The sequence below is a fragment of the Triticum urartu genome, chromosome 4A (genome assembly GCF_056163025.1).
Source record: "Triticum urartu cultivar PI428250 chromosome 4A, HENAU_Tu73, whole genome shotgun sequence".
Lineage (NCBI taxonomy): Eukaryota > Viridiplantae > Streptophyta > Magnoliopsida > Poales > Poaceae > Triticum > Triticum urartu.
Window position 1 is genome coordinate 66,292,841 of NC_141876.1, and position 25,792 is coordinate 66,318,632.

General features: G+C 42.5%; 4 protein-coding genes across 22 annotated transcripts; 2 read left to right on the forward strand and 2 right to left on the reverse strand.

Moving 5' to 3' along the window:
- Positions 1 to 7,605: 7,605 nt before the first annotated feature.
- Positions 7,606 to 13,946, forward strand: LOC125550676 (uncharacterized). The gene is made up of 10 exons (XM_048713724.2): positions 7,606 to 8,025; positions 8,716 to 8,776; positions 9,090 to 9,138; positions 9,791 to 9,845; positions 10,879 to 10,966; positions 11,579 to 11,697; positions 12,376 to 12,501; positions 12,632 to 12,725; positions 12,807 to 12,961; positions 13,573 to 13,946. The coding sequence occupies exons 1-10, from the start codon at positions 7,675 to 7,677 to the stop codon at positions 13,630 to 13,632; spliced, it is 1,158 nt and encodes a 385-aa protein (XP_048569681.2). The 5' UTR covers positions 7,606 to 7,674; the 3' UTR covers positions 13,633 to 13,946.
- Positions 13,947 to 14,039: 93 nt separating this feature from the next.
- Positions 14,040 to 21,696, reverse strand: LOC125550677 (NAD(P)-binding Rossmann-fold superfamily protein). The gene is made up of 12 exons (XM_048713728.2): positions 21,531 to 21,696; positions 21,303 to 21,358; positions 21,174 to 21,207; positions 20,116 to 20,214; positions 19,863 to 20,011; positions 19,725 to 19,763; positions 19,552 to 19,644; positions 19,379 to 19,477; positions 19,006 to 19,107; positions 18,470 to 18,553; positions 15,812 to 15,877; positions 14,040 to 14,377 (listed from the first exon to the last, which is right to left on the reverse strand). The coding sequence occupies exons 1-12, from the start codon at positions 21,604 to 21,606 to the stop codon at positions 14,291 to 14,293; spliced, it is 984 nt and encodes a 327-aa protein (XP_048569685.2). The 5' UTR covers positions 21,607 to 21,696; the 3' UTR covers positions 14,040 to 14,290.
- Positions 15,889 to 18,453, reverse strand: LOC147974812 (uncharacterized). Its single transcript, XM_087517798.1, has one exon. The coding sequence runs from the start codon at positions 18,074 to 18,076 to the stop codon at positions 16,808 to 16,810; it is 1,269 nt and encodes a 422-aa protein (XP_087373924.1). The 5' UTR covers positions 18,077 to 18,453; the 3' UTR covers positions 15,889 to 16,807.
- Positions 21,697 to 22,567: 871 nt separating the features above from the next.
- LOC125550673 (uncharacterized) lies at positions 22,568 to 25,402 on the forward strand. 19 transcript variants are annotated; one of them, XR_007301754.2, is made up of 5 exons: positions 23,084 to 23,241; positions 23,319 to 23,379; positions 23,802 to 23,868; positions 24,997 to 25,074; positions 25,181 to 25,283. XR_007301754.2 is itself a non-coding variant. In XM_087517800.1 (3 exons), exons 1-3 carry the CDS (start codon positions 22,713 to 22,715, stop codon positions 25,067 to 25,069), a joined length of 378 nt encoding a protein of 125 aa, XP_087373926.1. In that variant the 5' UTR covers positions 22,568 to 22,712; the 3' UTR covers positions 25,070 to 25,072. The 19 variants fall into 19 exon arrangements, 1 of the variants encoding a protein (XP_087373926.1); XR_007301755.2 differs by having other exon boundaries at positions 23,357 to 23,379; XR_007301742.2 differs by having other exon boundaries at positions 23,079 to 23,379; positions 23,821 to 23,868; positions 25,181 to 25,313.
- The last annotated feature ends 390 nt before the right edge of the window (positions 25,403 to 25,792 follow it).

The window sequence follows — 25,792 nt, forward strand, 5'->3', positions numbered from 1 at the left end:
GCCTTCGGATCTGTGATAGAAGGTGTACCCAACTGTCTCCTTTGGGTATCCTATGAAGACACATTTCTCCGATTTGGGTTTGAGATTATCAGGATGAAACCTTTTCTTATAAGCATCGTAACCCCGAACTTTAAGAAACGACAACTTTGGTTTCTTGCCAAACCACAGTTCGTACGGTGTCGTCTCAACGGATTTAGATGGTGCCCTTTTTAACATGAATGCAACTATCTCTAATGCATAACCCCAAAACTATAGTGGTAAATTGGTAAGAAACATCATAGATTGCACTATATCCAATAATAGTACGGTTATGACATTCGGACACACCATTATGTTGTGGTGTTCCAGGTGGCACGAATTTGTGAAACTATTCCACATTGTTTTAATTGAAGAGCAAACTCGTAACTCAAATATTTGTCTCTGCGATCAGATCGTAGAAACTTTATTTTTTTTGTCACGGTGATTTTCCACTTCACTATGAAGTTCTTTGAACTTTTCAAATGTTTCAGACTTATGTTTCATCAAGTAGATATACCCATATCTGCTCAAATCATTTGTGAAGGTCAGAAAATAACGATACCCGCCGCGAGCCTCAACACTCATCGGACAACATACATCAGTATGTATTATTTCCAATAATTCAGTTGCTTGCTCCATTGTTTCGGAGAACGGAGTCTTAGTCATCTTGCCCATGAGGCATGGTTCGCAAGCATCAAGTGATTCATAATCAAGTGATTTCAAAAGCCCATCAGCATGGAGTTTCTTCATGCGCTTTACACCAATATGACCTAAACGGCAGTGCCACAAATAAGTTGCACTATCATTATTAACTTTGCATCTTTTGGCTTCAATATTATGAATATGTGTATCACTACGATCGAAATCCAACAAACCATAGAAGGTTTCATTGGGTGTATGACCATAGAAGGTTTTATTCATGTAAACATAATAACAATTATTCTCTAACTTAAATGAATAACCGTATTGCAATAAACATGATCAAATCATATTCATGCTCAACGCAAACACCAAATAACACTTATTTAGGTTCAACACTAATCCCGAAAGTATAGGCAGTGTGCGATGATGATCATATCAATCTTGGAACCACTTTCAACACACATCGTCACTTCACCCTCAACTAGTCTCTGTTTATTCTGCAACTCCCGTTTCGAGTTATTAATCTTAGAAACTTGAACTAGTATCAAATACCGAGGGGTTGCTATAAACACTAGTAAAGTACACATCAATAACATGTATATCAAATATACCTTTGTTCACTTTGACATCCTTCTTATCCGCCAAATACTTGTGGTAGTTCTGCTTCTAGTGACGAGTCCCTTTGCAGTAGAAGCACTTAGTCTTAGGCTTAGGTCCAGACTTGGGCTTCTTCACTTGAGTAGCAACTTGCTTGTCGTTCTTCTTGAAGTTCCCCTTCTTCCCTTTACCCTTTTCCTGAAACTAGTGGTCTTGTCAACCATCAACACTTGATGCTTTTCTTGATTTCTACCTTCGTCGATTTTAGCATCACGAAGAGCTTGGGAATCGTTTCCGTTATCCCTTGCATATTATAGTTCATCACGAAGTTCTAGTAACTTGGTGATAGTGACTAGAGAACTCTGTCAAACACTATCTTATTTGGAAGATTAACTCCCACTTGATTCAAGCGATTGTAGTACTCAGACAATCTGAGCACATGCTCACTGGTTTAGCTATTCTCCTCCATCTTGTAGGCAAAGTAATGTCAGAGGTCTCATACCTCTTGACACGGGCATGAGTATGAAATATCAATTTCAACTCTTATAACATCTCATATGTTCCGTGGCATTTCAAAAACGTCTTTGAAGCCCCGATTCTAAGCCCTAAAGCATGGTGCACTAAACTATCAAGTAGTCATCATATCGAGCTTGCCAAACGTTCATAACGTCTGTATTTGCTCCTGCAATCGGTCTGTCACTTAGCGGTGCATCAAGGACATAATTCTTCTGTGCAGCAATAAGGATAATCCTCAGATCACGGATCCAATCCGTATCATTGCTACTAACATCTTTCAACTTAGTTTTCTCTAGGAACATATCAAAAATAAAACAGGGGAGCTAAATGCGAGCAATTGATCTACAACATAGATATGCTAATACTACCAGGACTAAGCTCATGATAAATTAAAGTTCAATTAATGATATTACTTAAGAACTCCCACTTAAATAGACATCCCTCTAATCATCTAAGTGATCACGTGATCCAAATCAACTAAACCATAACCGATCATCACGTGAAATGGAGTAGTTTTCAATGGTGAACATCACTATGTTGATCATATCTACTATATGATTCACGCTCGACCTTTCGGTCTCAGTGTTCCGAGGCCATATCTGCATATGCTAGGCTCGTCAAGTTTAACCTGAGTATTCTGCGTGTGCAAAACTGACTTGCACCCGTTGTAGATGGACGTAGAGCTTATCACACCCGATCATCACGTGGTGTCTGGGCACGACGAACTTTGGCAACGGTGCATACTCAAGGAGAACATTTTTTCTTGAAATTTAGTGAGAGATCATCTTATAATGCTACCGTCAATCAAAGAAAAATAAGATGCATAAAAGATAAACATCACATGCAATCAATATAAGTGATATGATATGGTCATCATCATCTTGTGCTTGTGATCTCCATCTCCAAAGCACCGTCATGATCACCATCGTCACCGGCGCGACACCTTGATCTCCATCGTAGCATCGTTGTCGTCTCGCCAACTATTGCTTCTACGACTATCGCTACTGCTTAGTGATAAAGTAATGCAATTACAGGGTGATAGCATTGCATACAATAAAGTGAAAACCATATGGCTCCTGCCAGTTGCCGATAACTCGGTTACAAAACATGATCATCTCATACAATAAAATATAGCATCATGTCTTGACCATATCACATCACAACATGCCCTGCAAAAACAAGTTAGACGTCCTCTACTTTGTTGTTGCAAGTTTTACGTGGCTGCTACGGGCTGAGCAAGAACCGTTCTTACCTACGCATCAAAACCACAACGATAGTTCGTCAATTTAGTGCTGTTTTAACCTTCTCAAGGACCGGGCGTAGCCACACTCAGTTCAACTAAAGTTGGAGAAACTGACAGCCGCCAGACACTTGTGTGCAAAGCACGTTGATAGAACCAGTCTCGCGTAAGCGTACGCGTAATGTCGGTCCGGGCCGCCTCATCCAACAATACCGCTGAACCAAAGTATGACATGCTGGTAAGCAGTATGACTTGTATCGCCCACAACTCACTTGTGTTCTACTCATGCATATAATATCAACGCATAAAACCTGGCTCGGATGCCACTGTTGGGGAACGTAGTAATTTCAAAATTTTCCTACGCACACGCAAGATCATGGTGATGCATATCAACGAGAGGGGAAAGTGTTGTCCATGTACCCTCGTAGACCGAAAGCGGAAGCGTTAGCACAACGCAGTTGATGTAGTCGTACGTCTTCACGATCCGACCGATCAAGTACCGAACGCACGGCACCTCCGAGTTCAGCACACGTTCAGCCCGATGACGTCCCTCGAACTCCGATCCAGCCGAGTGTTGAGGGAGAGTTTCGTCAGCACGACAGCGTGGTAACGATGATGATGTTCTACCGACGCAGGGCTTCGCCTAAGCACCGCTACAGTATTATCGAGGTGGACTATGGTGGAGGGGGCACCGCACACGGCTAAAAGATCAAACGATCAGTTGTTGTGTCTCTAGGGTGCCCCCCTTGCCCCCGTATATAAAGGAGCAAGGGGGGAGGTGTGGCCGGCCAGGAGGGCCGCGCCAGGAAGAGTCCTACTCCCACCGGGAGTAGGACTCCCTCCCTTTTCCTTGTTGGATTAGGAGTGGAGGGGCAAAGAGGAGGGAGAGAGGAAGGAAAGGGGGGGCGTCGCCCCCCTCTCCTTGTCCTATTCGGACTAGGGGGGGAAGGGGCGCGCGGCCCTGCCCTGGCCGCCTCTCCTCTTCTCCACAAAGGCCCACTATGGCCCATTAAGCCCGTGGGGGGTTCTGGTAACCCATCGGTACTCCGGTAAAATCCCGATTTCACCCGGAACACTTCTGATATCCAAATATAGGCTTCCAAAATATCAATCTTCATGTCTCGACCATTTAGAGACTCCTCTTCATGTCCGTGATCACATCCAGGACTCCGAACAACCTTCGGTACATCAAAACTCATACACTCATAATATAACCGTCATCAAAACTTTAAGCGTGCGGACCCTACGGGTTCGAGAACTATGTAGAAATGACCGTGACGTGTCTCCAGTCAATAACCAATAGCGGAACCTGGATGCTCATATTGGCTCCCACATATTCTACGAAGATCTTTATCGGTCAGACCGCATAACAACATACGTTGTTCCCTTTGTCATCGGTATGTTACTTGCCCGAGATTCGATCATCGGTATCTCAATACCTAGTTCAATCTCGTTATCGGCAAGTCTCTTTACTCGTTCTGTAATACATCATCCCGCAACTAACTAATTAGTTGCAATGCTTGCAAGGCTTAAGTGATGTGCATTACCGTGTGGGCCCAGAGATACCTCTCCGACAATCGGAGTGACAAATCCTAATCTCGAAATACGCCATCCCAACAAGTACCTTTGGAGACACCTGTAGAGCACCTTTATAATCACCCAGTTACGTTGTGACATTTGGTAGCACACAAAGTGTTCCTCCGGTAAACAGGAGTTGCATAATATCATAGTCATAGGAACATGTATAAGTCATGAAGAAAGCAATAGCAACAAACTAAACGATCAAGTGCTAAGCTAACGGAATGGGTCATGTCAATCACATCATTCTCCTAATGATGTGATCTCATTAATCAAATGACAACTCATGTCTATGCTTAGGAAACATAACCATCTTTGATTAACGAGCTAGTCAAGTAGAGGCATACTAGTAACACTCTGTTTGCCTATGTATTCACACATGTATTATGTTTCCGGTTAATACAATTCTAGCATGAATAATAAACATTTATCATGATATAAGGAAATAAATAATAACTTTATTATTGCCTCTAGGGCATATTTCCTTCAATACATCCAAAGCACAAGTATGAACATGGCTGTAATTAGTGATATCAAAAGGAAATTGTTTTGTACAATCTCATGCATCCCCAAATACAGAAATACAAAAGTACTTTCTGATTCCGGTTTGAAGGCACAGTTGCATGGATTGTTTCCAGAACTCTAATTCCTAAATCCCCAATTGGTCACTAATTAACCACAACACAGTTACACAAAGCTACAAACAAAAATAGAATTACGTGTCCTTCATCAACCTAGTTATCCAGAAAATAGGATTTTGGATTATATGAGAACTGCTCAAATAAATTCAGTATACAACTATACGCAGCATCGGTTGTGGCTATAGGACACCATTTTGTTTCAATTTTCTATTACAAAAAAATCAACATGACGACTGCAAGAGCAAAAGCTGATGCAAATTTTCTTTTCACTCAAGAAACTATTTTATTTTGGCATTTGCAGGAGGAACAAACCATGATTAATAAGTAGAGAACTCCACATTAATCTACACACGGAAAAATAGGAACAAAGAGAAGGCAAGCAAGTTCTAACCCACATGTCGTCATTGTGGTCAATTGCAGTTTCTCTCTTGTACATTCAGTCAAGTGACTCGAGGGCATCTAGGAAGCAGCGTCATTTCTTGTAGCTAGTTCAGACATCGTCCTCTTGCAATACTGGCAGCATCCATGACGAATCCACACCCCAGGAGTCTTGGGTAGTTGCAGCTGCATCCACACGTCATGAAGGTGACTCAACTCAGTGCTGCCACTCACCACAATTAAAACATTAGATTAACATTACAACATGGAGTGGAAAAGACAAAGAAGATTGTAAGTCAGTACAATTGTGAAATCCACTCCTACTCACTTGGTCATTTTGTCAAATACCTTCTGTGCACTGCATGAAACATCACTATAAAGAGGAGAGCAGTGCAAGGAGACGGACCACTGCATTGAGAGACGGGGGCATCCATGACCAGAACATAAGAGTGGACGTGCGTATGTGTTTCACCTGGCCAGGGAGGTCAAGTCGTCGTCATGGGGCACTCTCTGCGGCCGCCATAGCCCAACCTCACAGAGTGCCACGACGCACAAGTAACATGAGGAGGGAGACCACGGAGAGCGAGCAGACGGCACAGCTACGCTCGGGCAAGGTCCATGCACATGCCCAAACAGCAACAGCACGTTGAACGCCCTACGGCCGTGGCAGGATCCTTGAAGGATCCATGCGGCGAAGTCGATGGATCCGCGGCGACCAGGGCCATCAGCGCCACTCCTTCACTTCCCCAGTGTACCTCGCCCTCCGCGTCACTCCTCATCGAGACCCCAGCCGCTTCGGTGAGCCGACCTGGTTGTTGCGGTGGTCGTCATCACACGATTGCTTCGTTGAGAGAGAGAGAGCAGGGGTACGGGATGAAATTATCGCCTCTAGCTACATGCCCAATACAGTGGATGGTTCCCAGGCCCAGGCAAAACGTTTTTAAGTTTACACACTTAAAATTGTAGCGCGGGTTGATTCCCAAAAAGCACAGGGATCTTTGTAAAAACGCCGCGACGATGAACCCGACAGACTCAATCCGTTCTTTGTTATTAGGGAAAGATATTAGCCTAGCAACAACAAAATCTTAGTCTAAGCCATGGATAAAAAAATTCTTCACTGTTCTTGAAATCTACAAAGCTCTACTAGTGACTATAATATATCTTTCTACAAAATAATCTAAACAATATTTCCTTTTTTTAAACAACACATTCTTAAAATAACAATTGTAGTTACTAAGCTCTTAAGCCGAAGCTACCAAGCGTTGAAGTTTATAGTTGTAGCAGTCATAGGGGTTAGCCTATTTGGTTTGGTTTGGTTTATTACCATAAATTGAGCTAGCGAATACTCTTTTCATTTCAAAATAGATGATCCAGTTTGGATCAGATCATTTATTTTAGAATGGAGGGAGTATTTTTTTTGAAGGGAAAAGCCTCATGGCATTTTATTCATCTCGTGGCAAGGTTACATCATGGAAAACATGCGGTAATAAGAATTTTGGGGCCTCATCGTCCCATTCATACAAAAAGACCTTGCTCATAGCAGTACCTAGCTAGAAAGTGTGCCAGCTTGTTGGCTTCCCTCTTACAATGCCTAAAAGAAATAGATGGAATCCCATGCGCTAACTCAAAGCAATCTGCTAGTACGGGAGCAAATGGGCTCCAAATCTCCGAATACCCATTGCAAGCGTTCACGAGCTCAAGGCAATCCGATTCCACCATCACTTTGGAGCAGTCTCTGTCAAAAAGAAGTTTGAGTCCCCGCTTCACTGCTAGCGCTTCTGCAACTTGTGCGTTCATGACATGCTGGATAATCTCTATAGCTCCTGCAATTGCTACACCCCTCCAGTCTCGGAGTACAGCAGCTACCGCGCCAGAACGGAGGGAGTATTTGGCAATGTTAAAGGTTGTCAAAAAAATTGACAACCTTTTAAAAGGTTGCCAAGATTTTTTTGGGAGTCCTTGCCAAACATTGGTAAACCAAATTTTATTTTAATTTTACATGGTATAATCCCTTTGTACGCCCTCACTACTGTGGACACGAATCCGGCCACTACAGCACATCAGATGGCGACCACCGACCACATCTCGTCGCCGCCGCAGCCGGCGTCGCCGGGCGTTGGCGCCGTCGCCCTCTCGTCCGCCGTCGGCGAGCTACTCCGCTTCGTCCTCTCCTCCCACGTCGCCACCCCGGACCCGGCCCTCCCTCTGTCCCTCTCCTATTGCTTCCGCCTCCTCGAAGACGACCTGTGCGATAAGCTGGCCACGGAGCTTGCGGGGTGCGCCGAGGAGGGGCGGATCCCGAGACCCCCAGTGGTAGCGGGGGCGGTAGGAACTCCTGCGGAGGAGAATGATTCGCGTAAGAGGGAGGGGGAGTGGGAGGCGGTCCTGCGCGAGAAGGGCGCCGAGTTAAAGCGGGTAACTTTCTCCGATCTGCTTTCTTCCTGTTTCTCTCTTCAATCGGCTTTGCTTGAATTCCACTGAAAAAAATAATCTTCTAGCTAGGAAGTCAGAATCATGGCTGAAGCTGTTGTCAATCAATTTCGGGGTATAATTGTATTTGCGACAGTGTTTAGACTTTTATAGGAATTGTGATATGAACTATGATCATAAAGGATACTACAATTGGCACTATATGATACTTGTATATATCCAGCAGTGTCTCTTTGGGGGCAGCGTTGCTCGACAGAGTACTAAATTTAGTGAAAAGAGAGTATTGCAAAATTCCCTATTTGCTGTAATATGGATACCTTGCAGCGGAAACTACAATTGGCTCTACGGAACTACTACACCCGGGCCAATTTTTTTTTTTTTTGGCATTTATTAAACAATGCATGTACAGATTGATATATTATGTGGTCAGGCGGATTCAAGAGAACCCACGCATTTTTCTTGGTTATGCAAAAACAAACTGGGTGTACAAATAGTTGCTTTGTTGAACCATCTTTCTTGTTTCTTGTGTTTTCTTGAAAGTTAGTAGTGTACTACCACATGTACATGTGTAATTTTTTTACTGACTTATTTGAAATGTTAAAACACATTATCGAGTGTTATCCTTTTCCGCAATTTGTTTGATTATAGCTTATTGTTGTCATCTGTATTCACTAGATTTATGATGCAGTCGAGTTTGTGCTACATGTTCAAGAACCATACTTCGCTCAACTCAGTGGTAATTCCAGAATCTTTTTCTTGTGGTTCATTTAACATCTAATTGACATTCATATTTCCTTTCCTTGTAGTTATATGCATATCAATATTACTTTTTCTTAATATATTTGTTATTTTTCTCTGGTGTGCAATATACACCATCAAGGATCTGTATTTAATTCTTAAAATTAATAATTTCATTTGTTCAGTTTTAACGGCTCAGTATAAAGCTGAAGGGCACTAATTGATGTATTTCGAGAAAGTTTGTAACCTGCATCTTTTTTGTGCCTTTTTTGCCAACCACATTTTCTAACTTGAACCATGTACTTCTGTAGCTGGATCCAAGAACGTTGAAGGGAGGTTAGCAGCTGGTAATTACAACAGGTACACACAGCTGGTTTTAAATTTTGGAAGACTGAAATTCTAAGTTGAGATATATGGTGGAGAACATCACAGCCTTAATGTCTATCAACTAGGAACATCTATTGGAGCTACATTATGAAAATGGCAACAATTCTAGTTCTGTAGCTCATCATATTGTTCTGTTTAGGCGTTAGCGTATGTTTTATATTACGAAAATGGCAACAATTCTAGTTCTGCAGCTCATCATATTGTTCTGTTTAGGTGTTAGCGTATATTTTACATTATGAAAATGGCAACGATTATAATTCTGTAGCTCGTCATATTGTTTTTGTTTAGGTGTTAGCGTATATTCGGGTTGCTCTATTTCAGGGTCTTCCACATTCTCATTCTCAGTTCACAGTTTGAGGATACAACACAGTTGCAATAATTTATGGACTTTAAATTCTTAAATGTATCCACTACAATATGCACTCTGAAATTCGCTATAAGGATTATTCAGTAAGGTGTAGGCCTACTACTTGGAAGCCTTATATTGTTGTTTCTGTAAAAAGTTATCTCCCAAGCTTATTGACTCTGTGAGCACTTCTGCTAGGTTTCTTATGGCTACGCATTATTTTTCATACTCAACGTGCATGCTATTCATGTAATCATTTTTTTTGTCATTTTGTCGCAGGATTACACAAGGTTCTTTGTTGCTCTTCAATAAATGCCTCTTGCTTGAGGTTGAGGTAATTTTCTTTGCTATGTAACTAGCTTTTCTGGATATAATATTTATATCTTTGCACTGTTATCTTCAAATTAGCAATTTTCCTTCTTTAAGAAAAAAACCTGTATTTGTTGAAGTATATATGGATTCCCTAACCTTCTCCATCAGTTTGGACTTTTGGTTCTACTGGTTGGTGCATAAAACTTATTTGATCCCTCAAGTTATTTGATCTTTATGGATTTTCTATGAAATCACATAAAGCACCGAATAGAAAAATTGATAATGGCATGACCTCTGACGTGCCACTGATTTGGCCCGATCTTTCACCGCAAGACAATCAGATATCAAATCATGGGGTCAATCCACGCAACCTGAAGATGAGGAAATAAATCCAGCAAGCAACGTGGAGATGAACAACATGCCTCTAACCTTGGCACAATAATCCTTGATCTCACATGAACCTTCACGCAATCATCACTTTATTTGATAACCAGCAGCGCGTCCCCGGAGGGATGATTCACCACGTGAACACAATGTTCAAACTCAACCTAAAATTTGACTTCCTCTAATCTGGCGCACCCCTATGGTTATATAGGTGAGGGGATGGCCAGGGAAATAACGTAGGCATGGACCAGAATTCCAACTCTGGTCCGACTCAGACTAGATACAAACCGACCACAAAGGGGTTCGGCCCAATCTAGGCGCGCAGGCTCAAATACAACGTGTACATACTTAGACATATAAAATCTAATCATTAGCTGTCCCATATGCAACGCAGCACCACCTGGAGCTAGACATGTTTGGCCTCGCCTCCTCGGCCAAACTGAAAACAATTCTGGTGGTATTCTGAAATTGGGCTTCACATCCTCCTTCATGGGAACAGCAGGAGGTAAAGGGATGCCCTCATAAAAAAATCCACAATTGATTCTGTTTAAAATATGTGCTTATATTTTATGACTCATGATACATAACTGGGCAAATAATCCTTCTTGACCTGCACATATATACTTTTTATTCCAGAGTTGTGGTAAATCCCATTGCTTATTTATTTTCAGGCAGTTAGAAAGTACAGTTCGTTCTCTGAGATGCTGCAAACAGAGACGATCTCAAATGTCCTTCCTGGTATTTCGTCAATTGAAGAAGGTACTTTGTTTCTTACGATCGTACCATTGTAGTGTTGCTTGTGCGGTGTTCCATAACTGGATTAATTTTCATGAAGTCTGCACCTTTGGTCACCCATGAGTTAATCCTTTTAAGAACCTATTTCTTACTTATTATGGTGCATAGCTTATTTTGGCACTTGTCATGCCCTGGATTTCTTACAATGATTTTTTCTAAATTAATCTAGGCCGTAGTTGACAGTAATATCAGTGTAAATGTAACTTCTATATAGAGCTGCACTACCTTGATACATATTTCTTATAAAGCTTTCTGGACCCTGACAGCTTGCTGTGAATCCATGATGCGCTGATTGTTCTTGGTTTGGCAGGCACCTTAGATAATAATTTAATTCAGCTCGAAGGGTGTTAGGCATGCTACCTCTTTAATCTTCAGACTTTATTGTACCACAAAAAACACAACTGAGCTCTTGTGATATGTTGATGGGTACACATTTCTGAAGCATCTCAAGTCCATACCCATGTTGATAACACATATGTTCTTTCTCATTAGTATTATTATTGTTTTGATATAAAAGGTTCTATATGCACCTGTAAAGGACCCCTAGACAATCGACTAAATTATCTGCATATACAGGTGTCGAAGTTTATAGAAAATTCTACACAGAGGAAAAGGAGAACTCTTATGGAGTCTTGGCAATATCTGTCTCAAAGCTGCAAATCCAACCTTACATAACCATGACCGAGCTTCTTGCTGTGAGTGGCACACTTTAACATTTCATTCCACATTTCTTCTGTTTGTAATGTTACCAGATCATTTATAATCATATTTATAGCGACATATCTTTTATGGGGCATACAAGGCTGATATATCTAAGTGTAGTGTCAAAAAATGTCTTACCTTATGGGACAGAGGGAGTACTTTGTAAATACACATTGAATAACACTAAGTGTCACTATTTATGCACTCAAAACACCCACCTCGCTTACCCCTTTGGCCTTTGCATGTCAATTGCAAGCTTTGTAGCTTGGAGTTTTACTGAATGTTAATTAAATCTTAATGGCCAGTAATATTTGTATTAATTCATGTTCTGGTTATCATAATTCATAAATACTCCTTCCATCAACATCTAAAAGGCCACATCAAAATTTGAGCTCAACTTTGACTAAAAAATATTATACACATGTCACAAAAATTATGACATTGGATTTGTATTCAAAGGGTTTCCAATGGTATAATAATATTTGTTGTATATGACTCATATTTAATAAGTCAAATTTGTGGAGTTAAGCTCGGATTTCGAGGGGGCCTTTTATATGTGGGATGAGGGAGTTACGTTTTTAGATCCGCTAGTTGCTTTAAGTTGAATAATCATATATGGGCACTTGTAGCTGGTTCTGTGCTTTGTTAACTTATCTCTTGTTATTTTCTAGGGATTGGGCTACGATGGACTAGGTAGACTCCTTGGTTTGGCAAACACATCAGGAACAGTTCCAGATGGACTGCCTCCTCCAAAATCCATGTTGATTTCATCTTGTATGAAACTACACAAACCAGCGGTAAGTTCATCTTTAGCAACTACCTCTCAGTTCTATTGATTGCTGTCCCATCCAAACTTTTTGCTGTTCTTGAATATTACCAAGAAATTTCTCTTGTAACTAAGATTGATGGTGTTGCATTGTACTGGAGGTGAAAAGTTGTTCTTTAACTGATGCTGCAAGGGCATTGGCCAAACATGTTCACAGGAGTAGGGATGGGTGGTGGGGCTGCCTCCATGGAAGTGGTAAAGATGTGTTCCTGCTTAACACTCATCAAGTTGAAGACTCGCATTATGGTATATTTAGTTGAAACTATTTATCTACAGATCCAAAGAAGAATCAAATTTCGTCCGAAGTCATTGACCGTTTGTTACGTGAGGGCTGTTGGATAAATATTCATCTGACACAGCCCAATAGGCCTGTTTTTGAAATTCGTGTGCATGAAGGTTATGGTGCCCGATGGTCTCATGATGGTTTGAAGGTACATCTATTAGTTTCTTGTTCTTTCGTTGATTGTGGTGCGCTCTAATGTAAAAAGTGATAGACCTCAACCCGCATGATAGTTCTTCTATTATTGTTTTTATCACTCGAGCAACATTGTTGGCCGCTGGCCAATCCTTGTTTTTTTTCTAAAGAAATTACTCATTGTTTGTCTTCCCTGTCTTATGTACAAATCAGATATAAGAAAACTAGCCCAAGGGAAAGCTTTCCCAAATGGCTCTTCGAGATTGGACTCGAGAAGGGCAAGGCACCTGTGACAGGGTTACAAAATATTAGGGGCTGGACCCTGCAGGGCGAGCCCAGATATGAAAATCAAAATGGTGCCAAATTTAACTTGAATTTGAAAACCATGTAAAAGTTTGGACAAAGGCACATGACACATTTGATTTTTATAATCAATTTATAGTGTAGAGTAGGCATTGTGATGTTAAATACAAATTTGGATCACAAGATGAGAAATGACGTACTCGATAGAAGACCATGAGAAGTTAAAGATTTCTAGGTCTTATTATGTGTGCTCTCCAGCTTCGCCATGTTTCTTGTTAATCGGTTACTTGACTGTTCCTTGATTCCTTGGATATGATTTTGCAGTTCATTGGATTCTTGGAGCCTTACACTCCAGATGGCTTTCTCAACGGTTGGAAACACTAGAGTGCGATCTGAGTGATGTACACTAGTTCAAATGTTCTGTAGAATGGCGGAAGATATGTTGTATGTCTTATTCAAGGTCGAAGGGAATGTCTTTTGTAAGGCCTGAAGGTGTAAGTTATAACTTATAAGATGCTATAGTACTTCCAATGTTTTTTTTTCAAAATCTGGTTATGGTGTGTCTTGAATAGGCAATGTCGTTGTGTTATGGTGAACATTGTAATTCTGGTGCACATCAGCTCTGAAAGCATCAAACAGATTTCTGTGTTGTAACTTGTAAGGTGTTCATAAGATTCATGAGGCCTGACCTTTCTGTTTGTTCAAGGTTCATCAATCGCTTATTCTGTCGGCACAACAATCGGAACATGAAAGCACCCCATTAACAAGATATACACAGGAAACACAACAGATAAATAGTCCATCTTGCATGATTTATTCTTTCGTGGAAATGCAAAGCTGGAATGCTGACTTGTATCCGAGTTCTAAAATACTTCCAACTCGCTGACTAGGTGACATTACAAGGAGTGCTTGCTTCCCGTTGGTCATTTCACACATAAAGATGAAAAAGGGTAACAAGGTTCATAATCTATATAGATAGATGTGTATGACTTTCAGAATCTCAATGAGATTCCACCTGTAGGCGTAATGAACAACTTCATTGTCAAGCCGACTTTTTGCCACCGAAGAGGAGATTCCAACTGTAGGCGTTGCCTTTCTTTGCAGCGGCATCCACTCGCTTTGCACCAACCTGGGTAAAAACAAAATAACCATCAGATTATATTGACAAATGCAAGGCGGTAGTTTACAGAATAAAATAGCTGTTCAAAAATTGTTTCAATTTTTTTTTGACTGCAGTCCTCAAAATTGCACAATAGGACTACGTTTTTTACTTCAGATTTCAGTCCCCTAGACGCATCAGCTTCACCAACAAGTTTTAACCATGCCACTGAACCTACTTATTTATTTCTCAACTCTTGAACTACCATGAATGCAAAGCAAGGCACAACCCAGTCACTATATTCAACAAATAAATCTTGAAAAACTAAGGAAATTTAGAATGACAAAAATGGTGGAACACCAACAATTTAGAGAAAAAGTAAGAAAACATAGAAGAAACTGTAAGAGACAAGGAACAATTCACAAAAACCTAAAATATTATTACAAAATTTAACAAAGAGAAGTACGGGGAATTTAATTTTATAAAGTACGAAATATTCCTGTAAATTTACTAAAGAATTAGAGAATTTTAAGAAATGGTAATAACAGCAGAAACTTTGAAGGAATATCATTAGTATTCTGAACAAACAAGATAATACAGCAACTCACAAATGATTTATACACATTTGTAAGAAAACCAAAATGTTTTTTAAGTGCGTGGAAACACTCTATTTAGCCTTATTGTTGCAGTCATTGTAAGCCTGTATTTGTAAATTTATTTTCTTCAAATTCCTAATTTCCAAAAAAAAATATTTGTAGCAATTTTCCCTTATCTCTGAGCATTTCTAAAGTTGCCCCTTGCCAGAATCTTAAATTCCTTCAAAACCACTGCACATCATAAAAAAAACCTTGCTGCATCTCATGGATGAAAAAGGACCTTCCTATTCTCAAAGAAAATTCCTCGAAAAAAGGGCTTCCAGAGCTTAGGGTCAGACATCCTTAGACTTACCAGTTTGAAGGTTGAGGGGTGAAATCTAAGGTCCCACTTCAAACAAAGAAAAAATGAACTCAAATGATACAGAACAAAGGAACGGCTCCCAAAAAGCTTTCATACACATTTTGGAGGAAACCAACTATTGTTCAAAACACACGGAAAATTTCCACTTCGAAATCAAAGGAAATATTCCCCCATGTTTCCTTTCAAGTGATTCTTCCACCCACAAGTTTCCATGTTATACCTATCATATATTCCAACTGGCTTCTCTTCTCTATTCACGTGTTTTCAATCTGTACAGGGAGTGTGAGACTCTGAGCCATGCCGCTCTAATTCATGAATTTTCCACGTTTTTGCATTTTTCCTATCATTGTTCCAAATGTGACATCATGAAAGTGCTTTAAAGCTTAATACACTGATCAAGTTTGTCCACACGATTTCTACCTGTGACGAGTTTGTTCTGACTGGAGGATGCAAAGACAGTTCACCAGTAGATAAGGAAAAGAAAAACACCAAACCAGAAAAGATTACCTTGTCCATAATCCAGCATCCAATTGTTGGCATGTATTGCACCACGTACATAACAGCCAGCACAGGCTGCAAAGTCACTAAAATTCAGATTCAATATGTAACATAAATAATTATATATAGAATGAAAAATACACTATGCAGAGTGCCAGACATAAAATAGAAACTTCATGTCATAGATACTTGAACCAATAGTATTACATAGTGATACAAGCTACCAACCCGCAGGTTACTACAACATAGTGATTGTACTCGACACATTATTATATTATAGAACCTTTTATGTTAGTACATGCACTAGCTAACTGATGTTATTGCTCAGAAAAAACGTGGGCACAAATATAGAATGAAAAATACACTATGCAGAGTGCCAGACATAAAATAGAAACTTCATGTCATAGATACTTGAACCAATAGTATTACATAGTGATACAAGCTACCAACCAGCAGGTTACTACAACATAGTGATTGTACTCGACACATTATTATATTATAGAACCTTTTATGTTAGTACATGCACTAGCTAACTGATGTTATTGCTCAGAAAAAACGTGGGCACAAAGTTTCAAGGATCCATTAGGGAAAGCTTGTGTTGTGTAATGTTATGGCGCTGCTAGAAGGAGGGCGCGAGAGGGCCGGCCGGGGGCCTTTTTGCCCACGGCCGGGCAAGAGGGAAGGGATTTCCTTCTTAATTCTTGCTTGATTAGATTGATACATCTCCTCTCTTTATATAGAGAGGTTTACTTGACTCCCAAGCAAGGCTTACTTGACCCCTAAGCAAGCGACTCTTATCTCTAATTAACCCTAAGACTAACGGGCCCATTAGGCCCATTACGTACTCTAACACTACACCCCACCTGGACATGCAGCTTGTCCTCAAGCTGCAGCCTAACCAACTTATAACCATGACTCGAGGCAACACAAACCTAACACCTAAAAACAAGCCTTTTACATCTCGGCTTGTTTTATTACTCTCAACCTGAAATGGACTGGGATGATTTATTTTGGACCTCTTAACAAAAAGTGGATACCATCCGCACGTCGGACGTGCACGTGTACAGCCACCTGGATCCCATGGAAACCATCTGGACAAAAGGAGTGCATGTGTATGGCCACCTGGAAGTGGTCGCAAGAGCGACCAGCAGAGGCGCCCTTGCGGCGGCCGGCGGCGGAATGCAGTGGTGCTACGCGGTGCGCTCTTGTCGGTGACACCATGCCTTCTCCCCGCCGGACGGCTGTTGGTCGGCACCGCACATAGAAGAGTGGAGGGTTGTCGATGGACAATGGCGAGGAGGGGTGCGCCTCCCCAACCGCCGATGTCGCAGACTTTGAGGGCGTTGTCCGTGGGGAAAACAGCATGCCCAAGATCCCCGACGCAGCGGACGAGATCGAGGTCCTTTGCGCAGCGAGCGCAACTGGGAGGAGCGGCAGCTGCAGACCACGCAACTCCCGCACACGCCGACGCGCTAGGAGGCCGCGTGCAGCAGCCTGCAGCCTCACCGTCGCCGACACGTGGCAGGTAGTGGTCCAAGCTGGAAGCGGTGACGGCGACGGCGGAAGCTTGATCTGCTGGATGGGGACGCCCTGGGGAAGCGGTGATGGCGACGGCGGGAACTTGATCTGGTGGATCGGGACTTCCGTCGGCGCGGTCGATGCGGGGCCGGAGCTGACCGGTGATGGCTGCTGCAGTTGCAGCGGCTGCTGCGGCGGAGCGCCGGGCGCGGCGGAGGTCGCCAGGAGCGGTGGCTGCCACTGCAGCCAGGGCGGGGCGGTGGATGGCAGCTGCTGCAGCGGCCCGATGAGCGCGGCGGAGGCCACCTGGTGCGGCGGCTGCCACGGCAGCCAGGACGGGGCGGTGGTGGCGGTGGATGGCAGTTGCAGCGGCTGCTGCAGCAGCCCGACGAGCGCGGCGGAGGCCGCCTGGTGCGGCAGCTGCCACGACAGCCAGGACGGGGCGATGGATGGCAGCTGCAGCGGCTGCTGCAGCAGCCCGGCGAGCGCGGCGGGGGCCGCTTGGTGCGGCGGCTGCCACGGCAGCCACGGCGGCGCGGTGGCGGTGATGGGCGGCGCAGCCGGGTGCGGCCCATAGGACCCGACCAAGAACAGGTGGATCTCCTGGACCGCCTGTGTTAGGTCCCGCAGCGCCCCGGACACCTCCGGGGTGAGGACGACGGGGGCGGGCGCGACGGAGGATCCCGGCGTGGGCAGGAGCGGGGCGACGGTCGTGACCGGCAGTGGAAGAGACGGGTTGGGCGGCGGTGAAGACATGATCGAACCGAAGCTAGCTGATACCAAATTGTTATGGCGCTGCTAGAAGGAGGGCGTGAGAGGGCCGGCCGGGGGCCTTTTTGCCCACGGCCGGGCAAGAGGGAAGGGATTTCCTTCTTAATTCTTGCTTGATTAGATTGATACATCTCCTCTCTTTATATAGAGAGGTTTACTTGACTCCCAAGCAAGGCTTACTTGACCCCTAAGCAAGCGACTCTTATCTCTAATTAACCCTAAGACTAACGGGCCCATTAGGCCCATTACGTACTCTAACATGTAAATGAATCAGATATGGTGGTAGTTTCTAGCATAATATATAATATGTGAGCATAATAAATTAAGACTTCAGACTTCTTAAATGATCCAAGCAGTAATGTTCAGAATGAAATATACCTGATATGATATCCATGCTTCTTTTAGTCCATGAGTTGCGGCAACTATTGTCAGTTCAGCACATCTTTCCACTGAAACACGTTTCTGCATAGGTTAACAAGAATGAGTAAATATAAGAAACAACGATTAAAGAAGGGGACTGAGAACCAACTTTCAACAGTTAAGCAAGTACAAGATGTTAGGACGTGAGCAGAATGTGATAACGCATGTACAACAAAAAACATTAAAGCAAGTCTAGACACAAACAACATGCATTTTAGAACACTGCTGGATTATGATAACCTCGTTCGATTCAGCAGTTGCAATTATTGGGCTTGTTCAACACATGTGGGATGAAATATCTGGATAAAAGAATTTATCTAACTTTAATACTATGAAACACAAAAGATGGTAGCTAATAGAATTTTACATAGCTTCATTTTCACATAAGATTTGGAAATAAGCACTGAGGTGAAGTCTTTGTGTGACTTTGTCTAGCAAACTACTTCCGTTTGTTCAAAAATAAATAAAGATAAGTCTAATAAACAAAGCATAACCTCGGATGAATGCCTTTGTGATGAAGAAGTTGCACCAGAAGATACTGGTGTTTCAATAGGTCCAGGACAGACAACAGTGACCTTAATGCCTTTCGTACATAACTGCAGCATGGAAGATATATAGCTTGAGCAACATAGTCGCGAAAAAACAAACAAAACATACAGGAAAACAACTAAATATCTAAAGAGAACCATCTAACCACAAAATTCCATTTGAACAGAAAATACAGTCAATGCTCTTGATAACAGAAGAAAGATTGTCTATGAATACTCGTGGATAACAGAAGTGGATAATTCATATGCATATAAATTTAGCATACCCAGAATGTATTATGTTGCAAGCTTAATGAGCTAAATGTATGACATTTAATACCTCAGAGCGCAGAGAAGCAAAGTAGCCATTGAGAGCATGTTTGGAAGCAGAGTAAAGAGCCTGACCAGGTGTGGGCACCTTTCCAGCTGCACTACTCATCTGTGAATAGCGAGTTAGCTACAATAATAACCTAATAGAAATCATGTTGACAATAAGTTCCATTACAGACATACCACAACAAAATGACCCATCCCTCTATCCAACATGAAAGGTGCAAGAAGACGAGTCAAAGTAATTGTTCCAAAGACATTGACATGAAAAGTAGCCTGCGTAACAAGAAATAATTAGCAGGAAGTTACGTTGTCGATAACGATATAAAGAACAAAGTAAAAGATGGTTCACATACCTTAAGACCTTCCTCAGTTTCTTCCAGGGCCCCCCTTTTCTGCAATTTTATTGATTTATTTAGCACGCAAAAACTTGTGGTGGTTGTGTAGCTAGACTAAAAGGGATTCAGGCTGATAGAAAGTGTATGAATATTTACTGGACGCTCAAAGGCCGCATTGTGCATCATATAGTCAATGCCTGCACTGGAAAAGAGTGATTCCGCTGAATGTACAACTTCTTTCAGAGATTCTTCATCAGATGATAAATCCATGGGTAATACTTCAATTTTGCTATCTGGATGCTTGCCTTTGAAGAATAAAGAGAACAGAAAAAACATGAAATTAAAACTTGGTCCAGAACTCAGATTTCCACTACCCTACTAGAAGACAACATGAGTTTTGCAAACTTACTCATGATGTTACGTTTCACTCTCTCAAGCTCCTCCTTGTTACGTGCAGATAGTATGAGCTTTGCTCCTAAACTCGCAAACTGCATCGAAAGAACCTCCCCTGGCATTACAAGAAACCATTCTGGTTATCGTGGAACAATATGCTAAATTTAGCAAACATATCATGAAATTTAGCAAAAGGATGACATGTAAATAACATATATCCAATTATCAAAACCGAAAGTGATCCATGAATAGGTTCTATGTGAATTAACCATTTAAAACTACACTGCAACAAACATAAGGCAGACACTAAACCTACAAAAAACCTTTCACTAATGAACAATGTGTAATAGCTCCATCTGGCTTAAAAAATCATACAATCAGCTTTGGAGAAGTGCAATTTTGCTCGCATTAAGCGGCTTAGCAGGTCATCACAAAATCTATAATTCCCTTTCTGTATTACCGTTCACTGATTAACATATTTGCAATATCAGTTATGATGCAGACACCCCCTCTATGACCATTGACCAATGTCATTACAGATCTACAGATATGCGCACCAAAGTTCTCAAAGCACGATAGTTGTATTACAAGGTTTCTCAAATATAAGGTTCCTATCGAAACAAGCATGAGCATGGCAGATAAAACTGGAAATAAAGCCAGGTTAGGGATATAAAAAGTAATCTTCTAACCACTGTCCAATGGTAAAATCACTATCCTCATTAATAAACTAGCACAAAAACTAAGTTCTATTGATTCTTCCTCTGTCTATAACTACATAATATGCAATCTATAATGCTTAAAAAGCATATGTACCATGGCATGATCTCATCATCGGGCGCAATTCTTTATTTTGTGACCGTCACCCTAACCGAAGCAATACACCTAAAGTTTAGCACTCAGGACATGCGCTTAAAACAAAGATCAAGTTCAACAACTCCACAGTCATAAATCACAACCACAACAAAAAGGTTGACACCTAAAAAATCATATGACACCCAATTTACTACGACCAAATTCTTTTTTTTTTCTTGCGATGAAATTCACCCAATTGAAGAGACAGACAAGTAAACTCACCAATCCCACGGCTCGCCCCCGTAATCCATACAACCTGAAGGGCACCAAAGAAAGGGAAACGCAAGCATACGGAATTCAGACAACGAATCCAACGAGATGATAAGCAAGGGAGCAGCAAACAACACCAACCTTGCCTTCGACTTTGTCCCGCCGCGCCCGGCCGCACGACAAGAGGGTGAAATCGCCTGCGCCCGGCCAAGAACAAGAGCGATTAGCCCGCGGCCAGCAGAGAAGAATAGGGGGGGGGGGGGGGGGGGGGGGGGACGAAGGACGAAGGGGGATACTTGAGTGGAATATAGGCCTAGGTTCGATCGGTGGGCGGAAGGGGGGAGAGAATGGAGACGCGGCGTTGCTTACCATCGGCGGTGGCGAACTTGAAGAGGAGGAAGGCGCCGGCGGCGGCGCCGGCGAGGAGCGCGAAGGGGAGGAGCATTCTCGGCTGTCGAGCGGTGCGTGGTCCGTGGCGGCGGCGTGTTCTCTGAATCCTCGGCGCGTTCTCTCGCTGTTTTGATGTGACTAGTAGACTTCATAATCTATAATAGAAACATTCATTTTAAATCTTATTATTATTTAGACAGTCATTGTTATTGAGCCATGTGCATATGTGTCATGCCTAGCGATCCGGATTTCTTATATCATCATCATTCAATTCTCAATCTACTAAAATAACAACTAATTTTGTTCTAAATATGCCCTGTGAAAATAAAGTCAGGTAATACGAGTTAATTTTCAAATAGTGCTACTTCATAAAATAATAAGTATTATGATATGATGCAAAATATATCTGTTTAAGAATATTGAAATATCTTTCATAAGTACTCCATGAAATTTAACATCGAGAGGCCACAAAATGACCTACATGATTTATCCTCAACAAAAAGTTCTATAAACTATCAAAACAATTATGACAGAACGTTTATTTAAACCGTTGTAATGCTGTAAAAAGATCGTACCCAGACGTTAACTTCCAATAGAAAAATTAAATAACTACTTCCTCTGTTTCATAATGTAAGATCTTAATAGAGGGAGTAATATAAACAGAACAAAACTACTTTACACACGACAGTTTACAGCCGATTCTTGCACGACAACTGATCCATGCATCAAACATAAAAGAGCTGTTATGCAGACGACTTTCTTGCACGATGTTTGGACGATGCTACATATCCAATCATCCAACCATAAACTAAAACTGCAGCACACCACCGAATTGACTGTCGTGCAAGGATCGGCCACAAAAATGCGGTTCTAAAGTAGATTCGCAGACATAATGAAAGGCAGAGCTCACTCATCGTGCATTCGGTGTCGTGTGTGTAGCATCACTGTAAAAAGAATGATGAAAAAGGCCAGTGATAATAAAAAGAAAAGGAATCGATGAAGAAAAAATTGGACACGCCCCTCGCTGCCTCCTCTCAGCTCTCCACACCCACACACTTCACATACCTTATCCCTTCCACTGTCTCGCCACCGCTCTCAGGGAAAAAGCCGCCGCCACCGTCCTCGGTGCTCCTGGCAGTTAGGGCGAAGGAGTCCCTAGGCATGCTGCTGCTGCGCCAACGCCTCCGGCATCCGCACCGTCGTGGGCAACGCCAAATACAACGCCGGTGCCGCATATACGCGCGCGCACCGGTTGCCGCCTCGGCCTCGGTGCGCCCGGCCGCGGAGGAGGGGGAGGAGCAGGAGCAGTGGCGCAGGAGCCGACAACGTAGACGGAGGGAGAGGAGTAGCGCGAGGGGCGCAGACGGAGGGGTCGCCGGGGACGTTTGGCGTGCCACCACACAACGGTCCCGGGCCGCCGCGGGGAGGCAGAGAGGCGACACGGGAGGTTTGTGCTGGCTGCCCTTCTTCTCCTTGTTACTGATGGATTTTCTGATGTGCAGATGGCTAGTTTGCGCCCATCACTGCTAAAAATTTGAACGAATCTTGTTCTTCGTCGGAAATCCAATTGAATTTCCATCTCGTTCTGAATTGAGTTCTGATTGTCGGGTGACAGAGGTGAGAGGATAGCCGAACAACGAGCTCGCAGTCGCAGGGTCACTATGCGAGAGCACATATCCTCGCATGGCAGGTTACATGTAGCCCTATAAAATCAAATTCAGCCCCATGTTACCTGATTTTCTGTGAATGGATTTTACTGCTTTTCAGTTTTGGACCCTGTGTAACTTGTTGTATTTCTGGAGCAGTGCAGCGAGGATGAGGCTATGAAGTACGTCCAATACTTAACCTACAGCCATCTAATATGCAAATTTAATATAGTGGAAAATGAAAAACAAAAAAAGTATAAGAAGACCCAATTCCTCTTTTATGTGCACCTTGTGTGCGTAGACACTGGACTACAATTGTAGCAACAAAGAGTATATCAATTTATCAGGTAATAGAAATAGTGCTACTTCTTTGGATGCAGTCACAAAGAGAAGACTTTTTTTTGTGATTAGAGAGGGTACTTTCTTACTTGCTGATCACTGAATGCGTGAGTGATCATTATTATGTTGGATTGGTAGATGTTGTTTGATGCCATAAAAAGGCTCTGTACCTGAATCAACTATAGAGTGCCCAAAGAAAGAAGAAATAAACACTTTGATAATTTAGCACCATTAAAAAATCGATGAACTAACCTTTTTTTTAAAGACTCTTCTGGGATATGTAGGTCGACGATTGTACTGAGTTGGGGGTTCTCAAACAGTTTGACATTTGGGTGAGTGTCATTTGTCTTGAAATTCGTTGCATCTGGTACGCATCATTTCTGTGCAACCCATTGGACTCATCATCTTCATAAATATTCTCTTTTTCGTCGAGGATGTCTGTTGAAATGCATGGAATTTGGTACTGCACCACCTGCGCATGTTATGTTCTGCAGTTGTGTGACTGCCAATTGTTCGGTAGCTGGCATGTGTGACACAATGTTACTGCCATTGAGGACGGCAACAATATGCTTATTTTGCTTGCGGGTTTGACGTTGTCGCTTTAATATTTCCTCTCTATTTTGTGCATACTACTCCATTTCCATCCGATTCTTAATCTCATTATGGTCTGAATATATGAAGAATAGATCATTATATAGTAATACAACTGGGCCGTATATCATGAAGTTGATCATCGTTACCTTGTGATACAGCCAACTGTGTGTGTACTCTGTTATTTAGGCCATTGATCTTGGCAGCGGCAATTTTTTTTTCTGTTTGTAGGCCTCACGCCGTCTCTTATTAATCTCATCCCTATTTTGTGCATATTGCTCTCTATCCATCCGCCTTTTTATTTCTTTAGGGTCTGCAAATCATGACACAATTCAGCAGTTGAGCAACAATCGAGTGATTGGGTTATGATCATTACCTGTTGGGAGTGGTAGGGGCTATACGAAGTCGTTCAACCCTGTGAATGTCAAGAGTGTTATCATACAACTATCTTTGAAGGAATAGTATTACCGGAATACAGACATAGTAGAGTTTTATGTTCAACTCCCACCAACTGTTTACCTTCAGAGCTTTCTTGTGGTGCCTCTGCTTACCCAAATGAATTCAATTTGCATTAATATACTTAGTATAATGCTACAAGATGTAGTTATTTGTAATACTATTCATCTAGGTCTGTTACCCAAATGAATTCAATTTGCATTAATTTACTTTCATAATGCTACAGAATATAATAGTTTGTAATACTATTCATCTAGGTCTGCTACCCAAATGAATTCAATTTGCATTAATATACTTGGCATAATGTAACAGGATGTAGTAGTTTGTAATACTATTCATCTAGGTCTCTTTCAGAGTGTGGCCTTTTTTATGTTCATATTACTTTAACTGAGCAATGGGTGAACCATATGCAGCTTGGTGAGGCTTTTAGGTGAGGTCAGTACCATGTGCATTTGCCAAGGCTTCATGGTACGATTTCAGGTTTAGGTCGGGTACGTACAATAGGGATCATGTTAGCATATGCTCATGCCATAAGATTCATTCTTGTTTTTGATAAATTATAGAATGCCAACATGTTTTTATCATTATAATATGCAGAAAAGCAAGAGGATCAATCAAATGGATCACACTGGCCCATGTTGGCAAATAAGCATGCACCTGCGGAGCAGTTCATCGGCGTTGTGACGTCGTCGTACACGCAGTGCGGCGATGGCGCGGGACAGTCTGGGTGGTGGCGGCATGTAAAAGCCTCACGAAGTTCAGACAATCTGGGCGGCACCTTTGTTGGTGAAGAGCTCGGACGTGAATGGCGCAGGGCAGGTCAGCTCGTCGCACCCGTCGTCGGGTCCATCGTCGGCTGCGCAGGGCAGCGATGGCACAGGTCAACCTGGACGCCTGGATGGCAACAAAGTTCAGACAGTCTGGGTGGTACCTGTATTGACGAAGAGCTCGTCGTTGCGGCCGTCGTCTGGTGCCTTGCCGTCTGCGCAGGGCAGCGATGGCGCAGGTAAACCTGGACGTCTGGATGACAATAGAGTTCAGCTAGTCTGGGCGCTGCACCTGTGTCGCCGAAGAGCTTGTCGTTGCCGTCGTGGTCAGGTGCCTCTCCGGCTGCCCAGGGCAGCGATGCCACGGGTTAACCTGTACGCCTGGATGGCAACGTGGAACGGTGGAACGGCAGCGGCGGCGGGGGAAAATAAATTGGTTGCC